This window comes from Saccostrea echinata, unplaced genomic scaffold, assembly GCF_033153115.1.
Source record: "Saccostrea echinata isolate AGI-Se365-2 ecotype Australia unplaced genomic scaffold, CSIRO_AGI_Sech_v1 ptg000054l, whole genome shotgun sequence".
Classification (NCBI taxonomy): Eukaryota; Metazoa; Mollusca; class Bivalvia; order Ostreida; family Ostreidae; genus Saccostrea; species Saccostrea echinata.
The window spans coordinates 32642850-32665103 of record NW_026889803.1 but is presented as its reverse complement, the minus strand read 5'-3'; the positions used below and the strand labels follow the sequence as shown (position 1 = coordinate 32665103).

Here is a 22254-nt window from a genome sequence, read left to right as displayed (position 1 = left end):
TTAAATTCGCCTGAATGCAGACTAAAATCTTTTCGATTATTATTTTAGATTATTTTATCAGATAGTTATGATAATTTTTTGTTTTTGAAAATTGCTTTCACCTAATATTCATTATAAATGTAAACGCTACAGTGTAGGCACGTGCCGTTTTAGAATTCACGTGGTACAAATAAACAGATCTAAGATTGCTCCAGTTCGTACGACCCTTGATTTTCCGGCAGATTCTAATTACGTTAATTTTGTTTGAGTAGAGAATATTTCTGTTTCTCAAACTGCTTACATCAACTTTATACCTTATTTCTTAATGACATATTGGGTAAATTTGGATGAAAAAGCACATATTTTGCAGCCGTACTGTCGCTTTAACTATCTTCATAAATGTCAATGATTGCATGTACGAAAATATATCAAGAAATAATTAATTTATGGGGTTCGTTCCCTTAGATATTCATATTTCTAGGTCTGATTAAACACTGTTAAAGTGATTGGTGCATATTTATTTTAAGATGAAATAGACAATTTCCGGAAATAGTTCATCTTATCATCATTCCTTTTACTAACCGTTACATGCACTTTTCTTATTTTCAAATGCAAAAGAGTTCCAAAGATGAACGAAAACAGGTACCACCTTTTATTTCTAAATGTCATCTTTTTGGTCCTTTCCTTTCCCATTTTATAGACTTACAGAGTAGTAAAAATGAACTACAACATGTTGTATTTGAGGCAATAGTATTCTTATGTTGAATATTGTAGCAAAATTAACCGAAATCTACAAGTGGTGAGACTGTCACTAGTGACAGTGATAAATTTATGTTTACTGTAATGATTTCTATAACTGAAGAACATGTAGTTTTGAGTCTGATTGCTGTTGGTGTAGACACACACATACAAATGATGAAACAGTTATCAGTTTATCAGTTGTTGAACTTCAATTTCTTATTTTGTGGGAAAAAACAGCGTACTGTAGCCTATGTACTGATTATGTAGCCAAATAACATATCATTTATGCCTCTGATGTAGCATATGTCAAAGACACTTGAAATTTTATTTAAGTTTCAAATAAATCCACAGTTTAAAAAAATATTACCCCTTTTATACATAAAAACACAAAGTGTACACTGTGCAGTACTATTTTGATCCCTTCCTGGATCCTGGCTTCCATGAATTATAAAACTTAGACATGCCTACTGGTTTGCATATATCAATGGGTTCAAGTAATGTGGTGGAATTAAATGTTTTGAAGCAATGGATAGTAATGATTATCATATTTGAACACATAAATACATGCAAACTTGTAGGCATGTCCAATTTCTAATGTTAATTGAAGCTGGAATCGAAGAGGGGGTCAAAATGACTTTGCACATTGTGTTTTATATATGTCGATAAAGGGTAGGATTGTTTTTAGGGTAAGATGTTATATCTCTAAAGGTGTAAATGTTGATAAAATTATGAAAATTAGATATCTGCAGAATACAGGGCTGTCAAGGTTACCCGAAACAACTGAAAACCGCGGTCCTAGTTGTTCGGTTCCATTTTTCCAGATTTCGGTTCGGGTTGGTATGTATATTAGAATCTTTTTAATACAAAAAATGGCATCGAAATCAAAAGAATGATGACGATAACAGTGATAAATAAACATCACAACTGAAATCTACTTCATTCCATGACAAAACACTTGTCAGGAAAGGATAAGATAATTTTCAAAACGAGCAAGAATGGTCAGGTTGTGGCTAATAGTAGGCCTAGTAGTCCTAAACACCAATATCTAGACGTTAACATGGTTGAGACTTGTTTGCAATGTGAATTTAACATAACAAATAAAAAATTTTCAAGTTAAATTCATGAAATTAAGGTTTAAAATAGATGTAAATAACCAAACCGAAAAACCTGAAACTGAACCAAAAATTTACAGAACTGACCTGACCCGAAAATTTTGGAACTGTGACAGCCCTAGCAGTATATTATATGTACTATGGTCAGTCGAAAAATGCCATTACTATATGCTAGGGCTGAAATGTTAGGACTGAAGAGTTTCATAATATACCATTATACACAGAGACTGTATCATGATATGTACCCAATATTTTACATTTAATATTTTTAATAAGAATTTTTTCCCCTGTTCTTTAACCTTGGTCATTACTTTTGAAAGAGAGTAGATAGAATGTTTATATTTGACATGTGCATTACCTGTGACAAGATATTTCCAAATATACTATGATTTTTAAACCCATCACCTTCACCTTGAAGTTTGACCTAAATTTCAAAAATTTTGACATTGCTGATAACTTTTGAATGAGAGAAGATAGGGGTTTTATATTTGACATGTGCATTAACTGTTTCAAGACCTTTCCGAATGTACTCTGGTTTTTGACCTCATGACTTTATCCTTATAGTTTAACCTACAGTCTTTTTAAAAAAATTTTTACATTGGTAATAACTTTTAAATGAGAGAAGACAGGGCTTTCATATTTTACATGTAGATTATTTATGATAACACCTTTCAGAAAGAACTATCATTTTGACTTCATGATCTTGACCTAGAAGTTTGACCTACTTAACAAAAATTTTAACTCTGGTCATTACTTTTGCTCCAGATGAGACAGGGTTTTTCATATTTTTTTTTTCACATGTGCATTCCTTGTGACAAGACCTTTTGGATTGATTCATATTTTGATATTTGACCTCTTACATTTCCTTGATCATGAAGTTTGATTCAAGTTCTAGAGGCGTATGATGGACAGATAAGTCAAGACAAGACACACAAACAAGACAGTTACAATATGCCATAGATAATTGCATCCCAACCACTAAGCGGGGGACTGGAATTCTTTGAATTTGCTTGTTTCTTCAAGTATTTAAGTTTAACATTTTATAAACTCAGAAACAAAGTAATAAAGAGCAATAATAACATAATTTAATAGGATTCAAAAGAAATACATGTAACATGAATAATGCAATGTGCTCATGCTCGTAAGACTCCATCTGTCTAAACAACTATTGTCACTAATATAACACTTCATTATTACATGTGCATGTGTCTTAAGTAAATGCATGTGTCACTAGGCTGCACCCTTAATTTCTTTAGAATCCTTAAGAAATGATTATAAAATGCCTAGATAATTTTTCATCTTTATATTCTTATTTATAACTGATTATGTTACAGAAATGCCCAATTTCCAGGGCAGCCACCAGGTAAGATAACTTTTGCAGTTTTAAAAGCATTCTACACCCCAGTTTTATCTTTGCCATAAATTTATAAATATTTAATTCCTACAAAATGCTTTACAATCATTTTCTATACCAAAATAAAAAAAATTCCAATAACTTTCATTTAATATGCATGTAATTTTTCCTTGAATTAAGAACATTACATTATCTTTGTAACTTAGGTAACTTTGGAATGATGAGTAGTCATCCAGGATATGTTCAACCTGGAATGACAGGATTTCCCATGATGCAACAACAGAGAATGATGGGACCACAAACCCCCATGATGCAGCAACAAATGTTGATGTCTAACAGGGGTCCAATGATTCAGGGAAATATGTTTCCAATGCAGGTTTGTCCATGATTATTTTGAAACACCATGTGTTCTCTATAAATGAAGAAGAGCTTCATTTTACATTTCATATGTCTGGAAAAGTCAGTGACTGTTGTTAGCAATATAACCGACTGTTAAAGTATTTTATTGACTTATTAAATAAAATGATCAAAGGAAAATACATGTATGGAAAAGTATGAATTTTCCCCCTATTTAATTTTCTTCCAGTTGTTCTCATCCAAAATGGACTAAGTTGGAAAAAAAACAAAACAAAACTTTTAGCTCTAAAACAGCAAAATTTGAAATACAGTCAAATCTTTTTTTCTGTTGCAATTGGATGGAAATAACATGGTATAACAACCTCCCTGTATACAGTGGTTTCAATAGGAATTTTGAATAAATATCAGTGTAAGTATTTTCTTGTCATTACAGATGGGAATGAGACCAGGGGTAGGTCCACCATCATACAATCAAGCCTTGACAGACAGTTACAGACAAAGGTTTGTTTTATTGTTGTTAAATGTATTTAATTGAAGAAATTTTATTTATCAACCCCCCCCCCCCCCCCCCCCAAAAAAAAAAAAAAAAAGAAAAAAGAAAACTAAAAACAAAACACCTCCCTACCATCTTGCAACTAAGAATAAAGAAAACATTGAATGCAAATAATCTTTCCATTAGGTCTGATTTCTTTGGTAATTCTTTTCATTAGGGGGCCAACCCCATCCAGAGGGCCAACTCCTGCAAGAAATAGGGCACCTTTATCCCCAGAGAGTCAAAGACGAGCCCTAGAACAGGAGAAAAGAGCAAGGCAGTTCCAGGAACAGCAACAGAGGCTGAAGAACTTTAGAGGAGGAAGTAAGGTGGATGCTGATTCATTGATAGAGTCCATGTTTGGTAAATCAGAGAAACCTACACCAAAAAACACTCCTGCCCCTCCTACAGCTAAAGAAGGTAAGTTCTTGTTAAAATGTCTATTTCTGTAAAGCTGCTTAAGTTTCTTTCCATAGATACACACACAAAAAAAATGTGACTAAGAAATGTTGCTCCCCAACCTCCAAGTGGAAAGAGAGATAACTCTCACTGACATTAATGACTATCATTTTCCCCTTAAAGAATTGACAAGTTAAATCTGCATTGTATGGCAAGCTGAAGTTACTGGCATTTCTATTACAGTTTGAATTTCTTTTGGAAATTCATTATCATGGAAGCCAAATTTTACTTAAATGAAAAGGGGGGATATGAACCTAAACTAACAAGAATGGAAATAAACAGAAAAAAAAAATGTTGATTTTGAAGATTTCAGATCATACTTTTTTTTAATCACATTTAGCAACAAATGCACAGCAAACAGATGATGGATTTGGTGATTTTCTTGGTGGCCCCTCAACTCCTGCTGGACAGGAAGGTTCCAATGATAACCAGAATGTAAATAACTTAGAGGCCACTCCCACCACTAATGAGCAATTATCAGCACCACCTACTGAGAACATTCCCCCAAAAGAAGAAAAGAAAGGTTAAATGTTTCTCCTAAGGATTCAGTTTATTAAGCTTACAAAAAATATGAATTCAATCCAACTTAATGTGTACACAAGAGGATATTGAATTCTAATCTGAATATAAAAAAAATATTTATTTTTTAAGACTTTTAGTGGATGTTCTAATATATGAAAATCTCTTCAGAAATCTGAAAACAAATTTGCCAAGGGTATTTTTCAAGATGCTATTTTCCCTAGTTTGACTTTTACATTGTAAATCTGTTTGTACTTCTTTTAGATCTCATGGCTATGATGTTTGAGTGTTCTGATCTCTCAGCTCCTAATAAAGCAAAGACATTCCACAAGCCATCCCTGAAGGAGTTACCTCCCACTCACCACCACCACCATACATTCCAGCAGAGTCGCCACGCCCACCAGTGGAAACAGGAAGAGGATCTTACGGGGCTTTTTATAGTCCAAGGTCTGATGGGAGATCGCCAAATCTGTATAATATTTTAAAGATGAAAATGATTTAGATTAGAATGCTAATTTTCATTTGACAATCTCATTATTTTGGGGCTTTTTATGGTCCAAGGTCTGATGGGAGATCACCAAATCTGTGTAATATTTTAAAGATGAAAATGATTTAGATTAGAATGCTAATTTTCATTTGACAATCTCATTATTTTAATGGTATTTTCATTTGACAATCTCATTATTTTAATGGTATTAATTTACAGTTAATGTAAATTTATGACGATTAAAATCATCATTAATTTACAGTTGAACTTCGGTATCTTGAACATGGATATCTCGAATACCATGTATATGTCGAAGTGATTGGGAAGTCATAACCACATATTTCTTAAATATTTTACCCTCAATATCTCGAACTCTTGGATATCTCGAAGTTTTTTCTCAGTCCCATCGAGTTCGAGATAACGAGGTTTGACTGTATATGTATTTCAGATCCTTAAAGGTAATCGACTTCTCATAGCTTAAAACAAATATCTTTAGTTTCACAACTGCCTAATTTTGAAATGTACTGTTTGTCATCATTATTCATTCTTCTTAAGAATGTATCCAGTTGCACAAGGTTAAATTGTAAAAGAACTTCACATTGATGATAAAAAATTTATTAATTCATATGACTTTACCATCACAGAACCAGCTACAGTATCAGCTCCACCTACTTCTCCACCCCCGACTGCCCAGGCCCCACCCACACCTGTCAAATTCGAGGTTCCAGCCTGGTGTCATGAAGATGACAAGGTTCCACATTTATATAGACAAGTCCTGGAGGCAGCAACTGTGTATGTAGTCTATAATTATCTATGTCAGTGTTATGTAGTCTATAATTGTATATGTCAGTGTTATGTGTAAATTTAAGAAATGGGGATACTAAGTCTTCATTTGATACTAAAATAAAATACACATGAACATACTGACATTTGGATCCCTTGCCTTGATTTTAATGTGGATTATCATCTCTGAATTGTTTTGATTATGGTGTGTTTTAGTGATGGTAAGATATCCACAGACAGACTGTACCCCATTCTGGTTTTGAGTGGTCTACCTAAGGAGACCTTAGGGCAGATCTGGTCGCTGGCCAACCAGAGTACTCCAGGACAGCTAATAAAACCAGAACTGTACCTCATACTGGCTCTTATTGCTTTTGCTCAGGTTTGTAATAAGAAGTTTTCATATTTTTAAGTAAAGATGTATGCTATTTGTATGAACAATACTATTTTTGCATAACTAAGCTGAAGTATATTTTCCATATAGTTGCAATGTTTCCTTTCCAGGTCTTGGAAGTAATGATCTTCCAAATAGTGCTAGATTTTGAAAAACTTTCTAATTAAAACATGATGTGCTTGAAATTTAATGTATCATAAGGTATTTCTTTCATTACTATTAACCATAGAATGCATAAAACAAAATCGGTTTAGTATGTATTCTTTTGAAAGATTTGCATTTTCAAGAGCCAGGTTATATGCTCTTGTTGTTTCATTTACTACATGTCTTTCATTTTCTCTGAACAGAATAACATAACATCACTATCACCTGAGATGTTGAGGAAGTGTCCCCAGCCTCCTGTTCCTTTCCTGGGCCAGCAAGCTACCCCTCCCCCTCAGCCTGCCAGCTCCTCAGAGCTCCCACCCCAGAACAATGCAGCAGTTGTGAATTCAGGGATATCTGGCACCCTGCCAATGATTCAGGGATCTCAGACACCTCTCACAGCAGGGAATTCTGGGACAGTTGGAACTTTGCCAACAGTGACAGGTATCCAGACATCCATGGTAACTGGGAGTCCATCTTCACCTGGAAGTCAGCCAGTGTCTAGTCAAGGAGTTCCTGGGGTAGGAATGCCAGGATTTTCTGGTTTAGAGGGAAGTCGGGCTGGTAAAACAGAGGATGATGATTTTGCAGATTTTCAGGAAGCACCAGCCTTTACTTCTACAGGTGCTGAAGAATACTTTGTATTATTTTAACTTCATTATGTTTACATTTGGTTTTTTATTTCTTAGTGCAAATATTCCACATTTTTGCTCTATATTTGAAAGCTGATTGCAATTTATGTAAATGCATCTATAGGTTTATATACACTGTCTATATATACTAAACAAATTTAGTAATTGGTTACATTTTTTTCAGCCATAGCAACTTCACAAAAGAAATCAAATAAACTTAAAAAAGAACCTGAGTAAGTTTATAAGTATCCAGTATATCTGATATCCAAGCTTAAATGTACTTGTATTAGATATCTAAAGATATCTGCAGTTACCTTGAGAAATTTTTTTTATATGTTATTGAACATGAAATGACTAAAATAATCAGTTAATCTAGAGCATACAATAATTTATCATGCCAGTTCTAGCTGTATTGGTGAAATACATGTACCATATATATGTAGCTGACCAAGTTAAAGTCCTTTATTTTTTTCTGGTCTTAGATATTTGTACAGCGTTCCTAAGCCAGAAGACCTGCAAATTCAGATGTCACCAGACATGAATCACTCTAACATTTCAAACTTTTTTGGCAGTGATGATTCCTCAGGTAAATCAGAATTTCTAGATCTGTAGTATTAATGCTCTATCCCTCCCACTTTTTAATACAATTTTTATTGTCAATAGATATAATAGATTTGGCTAGTTTTGATACAAAAATCTTTATTTTAAAACGAAATAAAAAGACCTTTTGTAAATAAACTGATGCCATGATAATCTGGATGGGTCTGTCTTTATCCAAATCACTGAATCTCTTCTATAAAGATTTTGAGTAATGTTATGAATAACCTGTTCCAGAAAATAATACTGTTCATGTATAATCAGCAAAATGAAAGGAACGTCTTATTGATATCCAGATTAGCAAAGAGTCAGTGTATTGTACTTTATGAAAAAAGAAGTTTAGATGTAAAACAAATCATAATTCATGAAATGGAATTAATGATACTGTAACAAAGTTTCTGACTGACATGAATATCGAGCATTAGAAAACACAACATGCTAGTTCAGTAATAGGATGATTATACTCTGTGTTGCTGTTAGATTAGATTTGCTATATTGCAGTGGAAATGCTTTCACTTTTGCTAGTCTGTTAAAAAAAATTATGGGTGTTGCAGAGTGCCACAAAAAGTATTTGATGTATCATTGCAAAGATTAGAAATAAGTAACAGTCAACAAATTTTGGCAAATTTTTCACTTTCAGTGACATAAATACCATGTGTACTTTGATGGAGGACTTTAATGCAACAGTGTGTTATTTAGTGTGGAATGTCAAAATGAGTTGTGAACTTGACTTAATATATTTTTGTCTGTAAAATCCATGTTGCCCTTAGAAGTACAAAATATACCAGTATGTAAAGCACCATTGAATTGATGTCAGACATAAAGAAAACTTGTGGAATAGTTGAACGAGTTAGTTTAAGTCATTCACATGATTTATCTGAGTGAAAGTCTCAGGCTGAATGAATTTTAGAATAAATGACTGTATTTTTAAATTTATGCAACCATAAAAAAATTATCTGAATGAATGTTTGAATGGAAATAGATTTCCTTTAGAAAAATTGATACAGTATTGAACTTTATCATAGAGGAAGACTTGTTGAGTAATGGTAGACCTTGGAGGTCCTACAGTGGTAGGTTGATCTACACCAGCTGGCATTGGATGACTTGTTTTGATAGTTTTGAACTGCTTCTGATGAAGTTTGAATTTTAGTTGAATAGAAGTTTTAGTTTTGCAAGATGTGTATACAAGCATTTGATATCCATGCATGGTTTATCTTTTTTCTTTATGGTCAACAAAATTATCAAAAATTCAACTGTTGATGGACTGAAAGTTTGATGAATGACTTCCGTTTTCCACATCATTTTCTTTAACAAATAATAAATAGATTCTTACATTGGTATGGGAATGTTGTTTGTAGACCTATTTTTTGAATTTCTGTCATTTTTTCATAAAGTTTCAGCTTCTCCACAACGAAAAATTGTTACTGGCAAGAAAGGTACTTTTACAGCGTAGCACTAAAATTTCCTCCTCTAGCATGCACTTTTTGACTCACTCTGTACTCTGCTTGGCTGAAATTCGCTCTTTTGCTGCATTTGAGTGATGAGGAGTAAACATACAAATGCCAACATTTTAACAGCTCTTTTTTCAGCAATTTTTGGCAATGCAGTGATGATATGATGGGTGCATGAAGAAATTATTAAATCATTCATTTGTGTTATCTTTATAGCAAACGTATTATGTATGTACGTGTAGGTTATCTCTTTACTTCATTACTGTATTCATTCTTCAAACTCTGGCATGACATCTTTTAATATAAAGAAAAAGAATAGAAATGTTTTAGCATATTTTTAGTAATAGAAGTACATCACTTAACCAAAGGTACAATTTAATTATTATTATCATACATATTTGTATGGTTTGCTTTTTTTTTCATATGCATACAAAAAGTATAGAAGCAATTGATTATATCAATATACAAACAATAAACATATTAGCTATTGGTACTTTGTGGGTATTTTACAGGAAATTAAATTTGAGCAACATACTTTTATGCCCTCTTTCCCTCCTCCAATAAACATCAATTGTACTAGTCACCCATACCTTTGCCTAATTTTTATAATAATGAGTTTAACAGCTAAATATTTAGCATAACCAGATAATGTTTCCAGCCCTGATAAATATTAGGATGATTTATGATATCTGCAGACCTTCAGATGTAAACGGGACAATCTAAGCAACAATGAATATTATATTTAAAGGGAATTTGTTAGTGTTAACTGACTTGTTTTAAAGATTGAATTATGTGATACTTAACAATGTATTGATTATTATTACGACTGATGCTGTAGCATATTTAACTAAAAGTTAAAATAAATATGCAACACATGAAAGCAACATCAGTGAATTCTAATTTTTAAGCATTTTTTGTTTGTTTGTTTGTTTGTTTGCTAGATTAAAATCATCAAACTAATTAAATTTAATCATTTGAACATTAATAAATAAATGCTAGAAGTAGCTGATAGGACTAATTTTTAATCATTTTATAGTACACAAACACAAAAATCCTTTAATTTTAAAGTGATTTCTATTTGTAAGAAATTTTAAAGTGATTTCCTAATTGTAAGAAATGTGAACATTCTTTATGATTTGGAACAAATGTATAATTTTTTTTAGGATGGATAGTTAATATATCTCTTCTTCTTCTTTTTTTTTTGACACAAATCATAATTTATACTATTTATTACACAAAAATTGTCATCCTTATACATGTATACACCTCAACTTATACTTTCAATTCACCAATTTTTTTCTTTTGCATAATACTGAATTTTTGAATGTCATGACCTTCTTGCACAATAACATTACATTACACAATGTTTTTGTTAGGTGCTTCAACCCCAAATAGCATGGATGAAGACTTTGATGATTTCAAATCGGCAGACAGCAAACCCAGTGACAGCAGTCAGTTTACTTCATCTGAGCAGTCAGAAAATGAGGATTTCAAGGTGCTGGAGTCTTATTTGGATGACTTCAACAGAAAAAAATCAGAGCAGGAGAAACAACAAGAGAGCCCCCTTCACCGACCCCTCCCAAAATTTACAAGCCCCCAGTCCTCTCAGCTACCCAGCAATGCAACACTCTCTGCCATACCAGCAGCTAGAAATCTCTGGTCTAAACCACCTACAGTTAAGAAAGAGGCTGCTAAGCCTCAGTCGGATTTGCCAAGGGCCCACTTTGGATTATCACCTCCAGAATCATCGGATTCAGATTTTGCGGATTTTCAAGGTGCACCAAGTGAACAGCCACCTGCCCCTTCACAGCCACAAGGTGCTGACCTTTTGAAGGCCTCACAGAGTGACACTTGTTTAATTGGAGATGAGGACAAATATGCTGCTCTGAGGGCTTTTGAGGTCAGCGAGGACACCTCTGTTACTGTAGCACCTTCCATATTTGATAATAAAGCCACTGCAGAAAGTGAAGAGGATTCCTGGGCAGATTTTCAGGCAGTGTCCACAGATGCTAAAGTTGATGAACTAAAGCAGATTAATGATCAATCTGATGTGCTGCAAACTAACTTTACAAGTAACACACAAAATGATTGGTCTTCATTTTCAAGTTCAGCCAATGTCACATCCAAGGATGATTCTGACTGGTCAGCTTTTGGAAATGGAACTGAGGTAACAAACATTCCAAAAGATGATTGGTCTAGTTTTTCACAAGGAGAGGTAGTAAGTGATCAACAGAAAGATGACTGGTCAAATTTTTCTCAAGGAGAAGTAACTAAAGATGAAGCAAAAGATGAATGGGCTTCATTTCACTCTTCAACAGCAAGTAATGATACAATAAAAGATACAAATGAGGCACCTCAGCTTGTAGAGGTGAAAAAGCAACATTTACAGACTAAAGACATACTGGGGTTGTTCAAAGTGAAGGAAAATCCAGTTAGTGTTGTATCAAGGGATGATTTTGTGGAACCTGAAAGAGAAAAAATACCCCCAGCTCCAACAAACATTCCTTCACAAAAATCTAAAAAGTTGTCTTCGGACTCCGATATGGATGATGATCATTTCAGGGCTCCTCCACCCATGGATTATGTGGATGAAGAGGATGATGCCTTCGGTGACTTTAGCCGAGGTTATGACTTGGATGAGGTTGTGAATAAACCTGCTGCTCAGGATGAAAAGAAAAAGAATTTGTACAATTTCTATGGAATGGATGCTCCATCCAGTAAATCCATATCACAAGGCTTAACCAACAAAGCACAGACATCTGTGTTGGATCCTACAGAGACAGATTCTTCAAGTGTGTCTGGAAATGTATCTGGATTTCCTAGTAATCCAGCTATTTCTGAGGATTCCATGTCTACTTCTAGTTTAGAATTACCTGGATTGAAAGGCCGGATTCCTGTTGTCAAAGACATGGACTCTCAGTCTATATCCAGCAATGAGTTTGGTAATTTCGAGACTCATCAGAAAAAGACTTTCAATCCAGAATCAAAGTCTCTGGACAGTCTGGATTTGAAGAAAGAAGAGGTGGAGTCTGTTGAAAATTTGGAAATGCCTGAAAATGAAGTCAAAGATGAAAATGTACCTGAACAAAAGGAGAATTTTTCACAATTTTCAGGTAAAAGAAACCCCACCTCTTATTGTGTCTTCATATTTGAATTTATTCAGAATTGAACCCTTTATATCTGTCTCTCTTTTTAACAATTTTAAAAAAAATTAAAATTGTATTATGTAAATTTATTTTGATACAGAACCAGTTTTGCCATTTGTCAGTAAAGTTTCCGAGCCACTTCCTGTTCTGGGAGACAGATACAGCTGTTTGATGGAGGATATTCCAGTCAGTATCAATTATCTTATAGGTGTTTCCAGTAAAGTCTCTAGATCCTGTTTTGATCAGAAATTAAAAAAAAATCATGGTCATGGGTTGTAACTGGGGAACATTACCTACATGTAAATATCTGAGAATTTTGTAAGGAAGTCACTGAACTTCACTCAACGTTGAATTCATTATTTTTTGGTCATTTTGTGATGCAGTTATTTCATGTAATGTGCTTATTTCTATAAGGGAAGTGACAAACATGTACATGAATGGCAGAAATGTCTGGAGAGTTGTTACAAGGTGGTAAAAGATGCCAACACAGTCTTTAACTCAATCAGTAGCTCAGCTGTGTGTAACGAGGTCATCACTTCAGAGCAGGGCTCAGAGTTTGTCAAAGGTGAGGAAATCTAAGTTCTCAGCTCCCAGGTCAAAGGTGAAGAAATCTAAGTTCTCAGTTTCCAGGTCAAAGGTGAGGAAATCTAAAAGTTCCCAGTTTCCAGGTCAAAGGTGAGGAAATCTAAGTTCTCAGTTCACAGGTCAGTCTCCCAGAGGCAATGCTTTTAAAATATTTAGATTACTGTAAACCATCTTTTCTTTGTGCCTATTTTCCTTCGTGACTTTTTTTTTCATTTGATACATGTACATGTATGTTCAAAGGGATTCTCCTGCAACTTTTGTCTTTGCTTTCAAGGCGTGAATTTAATACTAAAAATAAATCTGTTTTTCAGGTGTTGTTGAAATCTACAGAGTTGTATGCAGAATTAATGTGTCTATAGAGTCTACAGGTGAACAATGATCGCTTTATTTTTTTCAAAATACATTTAAAATATATACACATTTACACCTACCGGTATATGCTTACCTGAAATAAAAGTATACATACATATACTGGTAAATTATGTAATTTCACTTCACATTTCATTTCCTTTTGAAGGTTTGAATTACATGTACATGACAGATTTTCAAATACATACACATCCCTAAGAAATACACCTCAAAGTCAGGATATGCATTTTACACACCTAAGTGAATCTGTTGCATTTTGAGTGGTAACTTGACAAAAACTTTACATATAAAATAGTATGAATCATATTGAAATATGATAAAATACAAAGAATGGGGATATTTTCTGGTGGCATTAGGGTATGATAAGGCTTATATTGGTGTAATTATACAGCTGTAAACAAAATCATGCACAATTTTCCTCTTTGTAGGGCTAACAAATGAAAAATTAAAACAACTCTTGAAAGACATAGATCTGGCCTGGAATAATTTGGCAGCCTTTCTTGTTGGAGGAAATATGATGGTTTGTATAGTAAATTTTAATTTTGTCCTTGAGAAAATACATGTGTTTGTAATATGTATATTTAAAAAAAATCGTATATGTCATATATTTGGCATGTTTAAATCAACACTTAAAACTTCATATTTTCCTGTATCCTTCTGAAAGCTTGAAAGAATGTGCAGTAAAAAAAAAACTTAGTCATAAAAATAATGTATAAAATGCTAAAATTATAGAAACTGCCAGTTGTTTCAAATTGAAATTTTACCTTTAATTGATGCATAATTACAGCCAGAGGATAAAGATCTAGATTGCAAAAACGGCATCTTGAAATCTGACGATCAGGTAGCCCAGTTCCGAGCCTGTGGTGTGTGTTTATTAGACGTAGACGCCACGTGTAAAGACTTCGGCAGTGAAGAGCAGTGTGCCAAACTTACCTATGGTGGGCGACAGTATCACGCGGTGTGTGCGAATTTGTGGGTCAATCTTGTGGACAGTATGTTACCCGCTCTTAGGTTGCCAGAATTGTTATGATTTAAAAAAGAATTGCACTCGGTGCACAATAGACTTTTCTTTTTTATCAAAAATGATTTTTTATTATAAAGGTTTAACAGTGTTATCCATTCAGGCAGTATTGTTGATAGTTCAGAGATTGAACTCCCACATTATAAACAAAGTAGTGAAACAAATCTAATATTTACCTTTTTCATGTTTTTTTTAATGTGAAGTAAATGTAGGGTTTTAATTAAAGAACAATTTTGCTTGGCAAAAAAAAAAACTATTTATGGGGGAAAAAATAGAAGCTAGTTTTACTTACAATTGATGGCATTGCAAAGGTTGGGGGGAAATGCCATATTATTAGTAATTTCTGGGTATTTTGTAAAGTTTGTATGTTCTGATCACAAAGATCAGCTGTGATGAATTCATCTTATTTTCTTTCATAACTGACTTTTTCATTCCCTCATTACATAAAAAAAAAAATGCTTTAAAGAACATTTCTGCTTTGCAAAAATTTTGTGTTGTAGTCAAAAGAAATTTAGTAAAATTTTGTGAATGAGTATTTAATAATACTAAACTTGCTTCTCAACATTCCATATCATAGAAATCTCAGTGTCAGTTATCCCTTTTGAGCCTATGTTGGTGTTAGTTTAAAATACCCCTTATGGAACCCCCTCTATGTTAGTTTCATGTACATGTTTTTATGCATTGTTCAATTGCCAAGTGCACATAGTCAGTGTAGATGATTGTAAAGCAGAAAAGGTCTAGATCTTGGATTAGAATTTATCTGTATGTGAGGGATGTTTCTTGAGAATTTGAATGCTCTAAATGTGAACAACTATATTGGTTATTAGTTCTGAATAAGTATGAATGATCACTTTTACAGTGTACCATTGATATTTTAAGCATAAGTTGGTGGTACTGTTTTTGTATATGTAATGCTATATTTACAAAACATTAAAAAAAAATCATTGATTTTCTTTGAACTTACAGAGATATACACTGTAAATAAACCGGGACTTAGGTATATTCTGTAACAAGAGCCATATCTGTAGGGTCTGTCCATACTTTAATATTTGCCATATTTATTATTATACAAAATAAATGATTGTTATTTTTGCAAGTTTTATGTCAAGATGCTCATAAAGTTTCATCAAAAGTTCCAGTCCACACTTGATCAAGTTAATCCAGATTAACTTTATCCAAAATCTTGGTCATATCCACAGACCACACAACAGTTCTGATTGTGGAGTAATTTTACCATACGTAATGCTACTGTGAATTAATGATGTCACATTAGATACTTGATTGAGTTCATTCTCAGTATGGTAACCCAGTGTGGATGCAAGAAGAGTTAATCCACATTTATCCGAGAATACTGTAAATTCCTTATTTTATGCGAGTACTTAATGTCGCGAAAGGGCTCTTAGACGCCAAATCGCGAGAACAATTATTCGCGATTGGACGGTTTATAATGAGATTTAACATTAATTTCAACACCATAAAAATAAAAGCGAGTAATTTTATTTCGCGAGTGTATTTAGGAATCTACAGTAATGGGATTAACTCTGTAGTGTGGAGTCAAGACTGGCCATTAACAGGTTAAAAGTTAACCAAAATAGGATTTCACTATCAAAAGTGGGATTACAAATGTGTTTTTTTTTATGCTTTTTTTTTTTAAATGAAAATAATGTTACTCAAATGTTACTCTATTTAAAGAAATCTGCCGGAAGATTTTAATTTATTTTTCAAAAAGCTTAAACAAGAGTAAACAATTTGCTGACTCTTACATGTCTTAAAACGTATAATTGTCATATGATGTTGAACATTCCTTAATCAATTTATATCATTAATTTGTTAGAAATTGATTAATTCTTGATAAATAATATTGAATTAAATTTGTATATAAGGCACAAATTGTGATATATTTTTTTTAAATGAATTTGAATGATTGCAATTTTTTAAATATTGAAAAGAATGTGCTTAAGACAAAATAATTATTCAAAATGAACTCAATATAAGGAAGGCTTTTCTTTGTTTATATTAACCTTGTTCTTTAATTGGCATTGATTTGTTAATATAGCCATGCCAATTGTAAGTTATGTGTAACTGTTTTTATTTTTTTCCCTTTGATTGTTGGGTACGTATACACTTAATGTTGTTAAGGTGATAATTATAGTGATAAGTCATGTATAGATATTTATGTTTAAGTACTTGTTAATGGCACTAGTGCAATATGTTCAAGATGTATTTGAGAACAGTGGCTGTTTAATAAATATGTGCATATCCTGAATATATGTTTCTGGTATTTGTTCATTTAAAAAATAGAAGAAAGCAGAAAATAAACTAAATACCTTAAAAGATAACCTTTTCAAGGATTAAAGGAAAACTGTTAAATAAAAATTGGTACAATTATTTCTTTTTTTTATTGAAATATCTACCAATTATATGTGAAGAAACTGACTTTTCTTAGACATTGTTAATGCACATAAGGTACATGAATGGCAAACCATTGAACTGATATCGAGAAATTACTGACTGTTGTGAAAGCATCAATGAATGGCAAACCATGGCGATTACCAGTGATTACTGAATGTTGTCAAAGCATCACAAGAACATATTAAATTGTTATAAGTATCTTTAGAAAAAACCATAACTACTCGTGCAACCACTTGAATTAAGAACATTCTGCATGACAATGCCCCAGCTCACAAATCAACCTTATGCTCAAGTTCCTGAAGATCCAAAAGTAAAAAACACCAGATACACTTTATTTTTTAGCTCTACTGGTCAGAGACCAGAAGAGCTTATGCGATAGTAAGGTGACCGTCGTCCGTCTGTCTGTCTGTCTGTAAACAATTTTTCAAAACGCTACTCCTCCTACAGTTTTGGTCTGATTTCAATGTAACTTGGCACACAAGTAAACTACACTAAGATACATAATTTAATGCATCGGTTTTTGATTTCAATGAACGGTGTTACCATGGTTACTAAAAATAGATATTTCTGTGAAATTCCTTTAAAACGCTACTCCTCCTTCAGTTTTGCTCTGATTTCAATATAACTTGGCATACAAGTAGACTACACTAAGGTACATAATTTAGTGCATCGGTTTTTGATTTCAATAAACGGTGTTGCCATGGTTACTAAAAATAGAAATTTCTGTGAAATTACTTTAAAATGCTACTCCTGCTACAGTTTTGCTCTGATTTCAATATAACTTGGCACACTCCTACACTAAGATACATAATTTAGTGCATCGGTTTTTGATTTCAATGAACGGTGTTGCCGTGGTTACTAAAAATAGAAATTTCTGTGAAATTCCTTTAAAACGCTACTCCTCTTACAGTTCTGTTCTGATTTCAATATAACTTGGCACACTCCTACACTAAGATACATAATTTAGTGCATCGGTTTTTGATTTTGATGAACGGTGTTGCCATGGTTACTAAAAATAGAAATTTCTGTGAAATTACTTTAAAATGCTACTCCTGCTACAGTTTTGCTCTGATTTTAATATAATTTGGCATGCAAGAAGACTATACTAAGATACACAATTTAATGCATCGGTTTTTGATTTCGATGAATAGTGTTGCCATGGTTACTAAAAATAGAAATTTCTGTGAAATTCCTTTAAAACGTTACTCCTCCTACAGTTTTTATTTGATTTCAATATAACTTGGCACAGAAGTAGACTACATTAAGATACATAATTCTATTTATGTTGCATATTTTAAAGTTTCAAATCCAAGTGCTACTTTGTTATACGTACAGACCAGTAGAGCTACAGTCTCTTCAGAGACTTCTGGTAGCAAATTATGCTAGCAATATGTATACAGCATTGTGGTTCATCATTCAATACCACTAAAGCTTCTTTGCAATACTTTGCAGTTGTATTACTAGAAACCATTCCTGATCCAGCATTGTTATTTGATAAGAAATCAGAGCTAGGTATTATTGCCAAAAGATAAAACAAACAAACAAAAAAGCTCTGTAACCCTTGATCAACTCGGACTTGGTCGTTTAATGAAAAAAAAAAATCAACACTGCATGCGTAACTTCACCCTACCGGTAGTCGTTTGACATTATTATTGATCGTAATAATCTTAAGTCAAAAAGATCTTATTACTTTCATGAAACACAAATTTTAGAAAATACATATAAATTATAATTCGTTTACATGTACATATCAGGCCCGTAGGAAGCAATTTCAGTTTGGGGGGGGGGGGGGCACAGCTATACATTTTCAGTTGAGGGGGCACTATCAACTACCAAAAATTCCTTGACAAGCGAAAAAAAAAAGGTCATCAGACGTTTTTATTGAGGGGGCACAAGCATATACTAGTAGTAGCTATGTTTTCTAAAGTATTTCTATAGTAAACTATATATCAGTAAAATTATTGGGGGGCACGCCCCCCCCCCCGTGCCCCCGGGTTCCTACGGCCATGCATATACAAGTATTTATTTTTTTTAGTATATATATTAAATATTTTTTAAAAAAAACGAGAAAAGGATGAAAAAAATTTCAAGCTTATACCTTAAAGAATATAAAAACAAAGCAGTGCAGTAATTCCTATAGGAATGGATAGAATTACTGTAGAATTGGCTGTTATAGCCAAAACAATTTTTTTTAGGGAAAGGGCTGAAACAGGCTGTGCCTTCTGACCAATACCATTCATACTAGTGAATAAAGAGTCATTTTAATTAAATTGGTTTATTTATTTTAATCTTTTACATTCGACAATTTTCAGAAACCCGACCGTGATGAGTGGGGTACTGGATGCCATGTAGGTGGCGCTTTGACAGCTGGAGAGTGAACCAGAACTCTAACTAATAAAACACTGGTTTTATTTGCAGAAGTAAATACAAGGCTATCCATTGAAGGGCATATTTATATAAAGACATTTTAGCTTATTTACTATTTATAAATAAATAATATTATTATTGTTCCCTCGATTTATAACACTGCACAGTAAAAGTGATAGTTTTGGTAGAGAGCAGATCCCGCTGGGAAAAAAATGTTGTGTATGTAGATGGTGATTAAATTATGCAAGATACTTACTGCGTAAGTTAAGCTGTTAAGGTTATGTATATATTTTCCTGTATATCTATAGATCTCTACAATCTACAATAACAAACGTTGGTCAGGCTCTCGTACATTGATGGAAGGATATAAATTACCTTATTAGCGGGGATGATAGACAAGTCTAGACTGCTCATACAATGTACTTGTAGGAAATGGGAAATGTATTTGAACCAAACGACAACCTCGCTATATTATATACTTGTAGTATATGAGTCCTGCATTGAATTTAAGGTATAACGACATGTTAATTCCTTCATATTTTTCTGTATCTCCATCTTTGTAATATCCAATAAAACACTCATAATTTATTATCTTCTGAATTCTAAACTGTTTTCAATATGTTTAAAATACATAGTTATACCAAAAATTGTGATATCGGCAATTCAAGGGATTTTGGAAATGCCTCGTTGCACGAATGCCTGGCAATACCTTATTATTTGGCGGGAAACATGTTAAAGTAGCAATACTTTAACCACTTAGGAAAATTAATATATTATTGAGGGACATGTCATATGACCTTATACACATGTACTGTATAGGAAATTAAAAACACACACATATCACCTTTTTATACATAGTAGACATATATGTACTAGTATATATCAACATAGAAACAAATCTCGCATAACATTTTGCAATTTTTATTTGTTTATCAATTTTTTTGTACACCCATAATCTTTTTTTCCGTTTTTTTTTCCCAGTGTCTAATAAAAATGCTCAAATTTTCACTTATACGTCTTGAAAAAGGTCAAAACAAATTTTAAAGGGTGTTACGAAGTGTCCTTTTGAACTTTGACCTTTAGGAGTCAAGACGACGGTCGTATTCATACTCTCCCAATCCACTTCCGACTCTCTTCAGCTGCGTGATGTGGTCAGAAATCTCTTTGATGGCGTCCACTTGCTCCTCCAGGAAATGTCTCTCGATGAAGTCAGTCATCTATAATTGATAATATAATGTTTTAAAAGTAGCCTAAATTTTTAAGGATAATCCATACAGATATTTGCATAAAAGGTATATTTTTTTCTTACCTGTGGATCTCCGTGGGAATCGGCGACCTTGTGAAGGTCAAGGAGAGACTGGTTCACAGTCTTCTCCAGCTGAAGCGCCACCTGCATGGCATCCAGGCCAGTACCCCACTCATCACGGTCGGGTTTCTGAAAATTGTCGACGTAAAATATTAAATAAATTCATTAGGCCAATTTAATTAAAATGAAATTGTATTCACTTATGTGAATGGGATTTGCCAGAAGGCACAGACTGTTTCTGTCCTTTCCCTACAAAAAGATTAATTGTTTTGGCTATAACCGCCAATTCTAATTCTACTTAATATTTCCTTGACTGTGCTACGATAGAATGCACACGTGTATGAATTTGGATTTACATGTACTTTAGATTTCTTTGCACTTTCGTCTAGACCACTGACCTTGATGTCCTGGAGGACAATGCGTCCCCCTCTCTTATTCTGGTACTTCATCAGCCTCTCGGCGTGTTCTCGCTCCTCGTCAGAAGCTTTCTTGAAGTACTTGCTGAATCCAGGGAGAGCCACATCATCACGATCGAAGTAGAAGGACTACAACAAGCAGACAAATACGGATACTTTGTACTTCTGCGTTATAGAAAATTTACTAAGTAAATCTCTAGTAATGGTTTTTTTTTTTGAGATTTAAGAAAAAAACAGCAAGGAACAGATGAAGGAAATTAGAATATTTATATAAACTGGGTTATCATACAATAAAAAGCAACGGTGAGCTTGGAGTTAATTTAAATTGGCTTACCATGGATTGGTAGGTATAGCTGGCATACAGCTCCAAGTTAATCTGGCGGTTGATGCCAGCTTCGCTCTCTTGGTGGAAATTTTGACGGCACTGTGATTCTGCCATTGTTGGTGTTTATTTCCTGTGGCTGATGTTGAAGTAAGAATCTTTTGTAAAAGGGTGGATTTGTGTTTTGATTTGCCCGTACGTTCACTGACGCAGCAAGACAAGATATGTTGTGAGTATGTCTGTCGTCTGCTTTTATATTTTGCGTATGTGCTCTTGACCTTTCAAGAGGGCCGAAGTTTGAAATTTAGCTACGCTGAACGCCATCACGATGCAGTAAAAAAAGTTGTTTTGAAAACATATACGTGACTAGTGGGGTTTTTGTGACCTGAATATGGATAATGAAGTAAATAGATATTTGAAACTGCCAATGGCCTGTTGCCATTCTCGCTATCAAATCATATCTGATGTTCAGCCTCACGTGCTGAGGATACAATCTAGACTTAAAATTAGAACAAGGTTTATGAATACATACATGCCCCTCGTTTAATGTAAAGTTAAAAGGAAATATCGGACCCTACAATGTGGGGAACAGCAAAAAGGGGGAAATGAGACGAAGGTGAGAGAGGAGAAAAAAAAAGAAGGAAGTAGATATAGAGGAGAAAAGGGGGGAGGAGTGAGAAAGTTGAATGATACTCCCCGTTTATCCTTATTACTGCTGTCTGGTGACGTTAAACCATTGTGGGCTATTTTAATAAATCAAATGACTTGACAA

The 22254-nt window shown here is 33.5% G+C and overlaps 2 protein-coding genes across 2 annotated transcripts; one reads left to right on the top strand and one right to left on the bottom strand.

Annotated features, from left to right (window-relative positions):
* Positions 1–586: 586 nt before the first annotated feature.
* LOC133205117 (synergin gamma-like) lies at positions 587–16453 on the top strand. The gene is made up of 20 exons (XM_061340861.1): positions 587–621; positions 3167–3195; positions 3393–3562; positions 3977–4044; positions 4254–4495; positions 4875–5057; positions 5318–5500; positions 6185–6332; positions 6540–6702; positions 7062–7482; positions 7675–7723; positions 7973–8076; positions 9113–9157; positions 9482–9523; positions 10915–12651; positions 12785–12870; positions 13099–13249; positions 13581–13637; positions 14067–14158; positions 14426–16453. Exons 1-20 carry the CDS (start codon positions 608–610, stop codon positions 14666–14668), a joined length of 4227 nt encoding a protein of 1408 aa, XP_061196845.1. The 5' UTR covers positions 587–607; the 3' UTR covers positions 14669–16453.
* A 3890-nt stretch (positions 16454–20343) lies between these two features.
* On the bottom strand, positions 20344–21676 carry LOC133171856 (soma ferritin-like). Its single transcript, XM_061306648.1, has 4 exons — positions 21495–21676; positions 21143–21289; positions 20748–20873; positions 20344–20655 (listed from the first exon to the last, which is right to left on the bottom strand). The coding sequence occupies exons 1-4, from the start codon at positions 21597–21599 to the stop codon at positions 20518–20520; spliced, it is 516 nt and encodes a 171-aa protein (XP_061162632.1). The 5' UTR covers positions 21600–21676; the 3' UTR covers positions 20344–20517.
* Positions 21677–22254: the final 578 nt, after the last annotated feature.

Excerpts from the sequence above, each read along its gene's own strand:
- LOC133205117 (XM_061340861.1), top strand. Across the intron at positions 3,196-3,392 it reads ATTTCCAGGGCAGCCACCAG|GTAACTTTGGAATGATGAGT; the intron begins GTAAGATAACTT and ends TTTGTAACTTAG. Across the intron at positions 14,159-14,425 it reads TTGTTGGAGGAAATATGATG|CCAGAGGATAAAGATCTAGA; the intron begins GTTTGTATAGTA and ends GCATAATTACAG.
- LOC133171856 (XM_061306648.1), bottom strand. The coding sequence starts at position 21,599 with ATGGCAGAATCACAGTGCCGTCAAAATTTCCACCAAGAGAGCGAAGCT. Across the intron at positions 20,874-21,142 it reads TTGTCCTCCAGGACATCAAG|AAACCCGACCGTGATGAGTG; the intron begins GTCAGTGGTCTA and ends GACAATTTTCAG. Across the intron at positions 20,656-20,747 it reads ATTCCCACGGAGATCCACAG|ATGACTGACTTCATCGAGAG; the intron begins GTAAGAAAAAAA and ends TATCAATTATAG.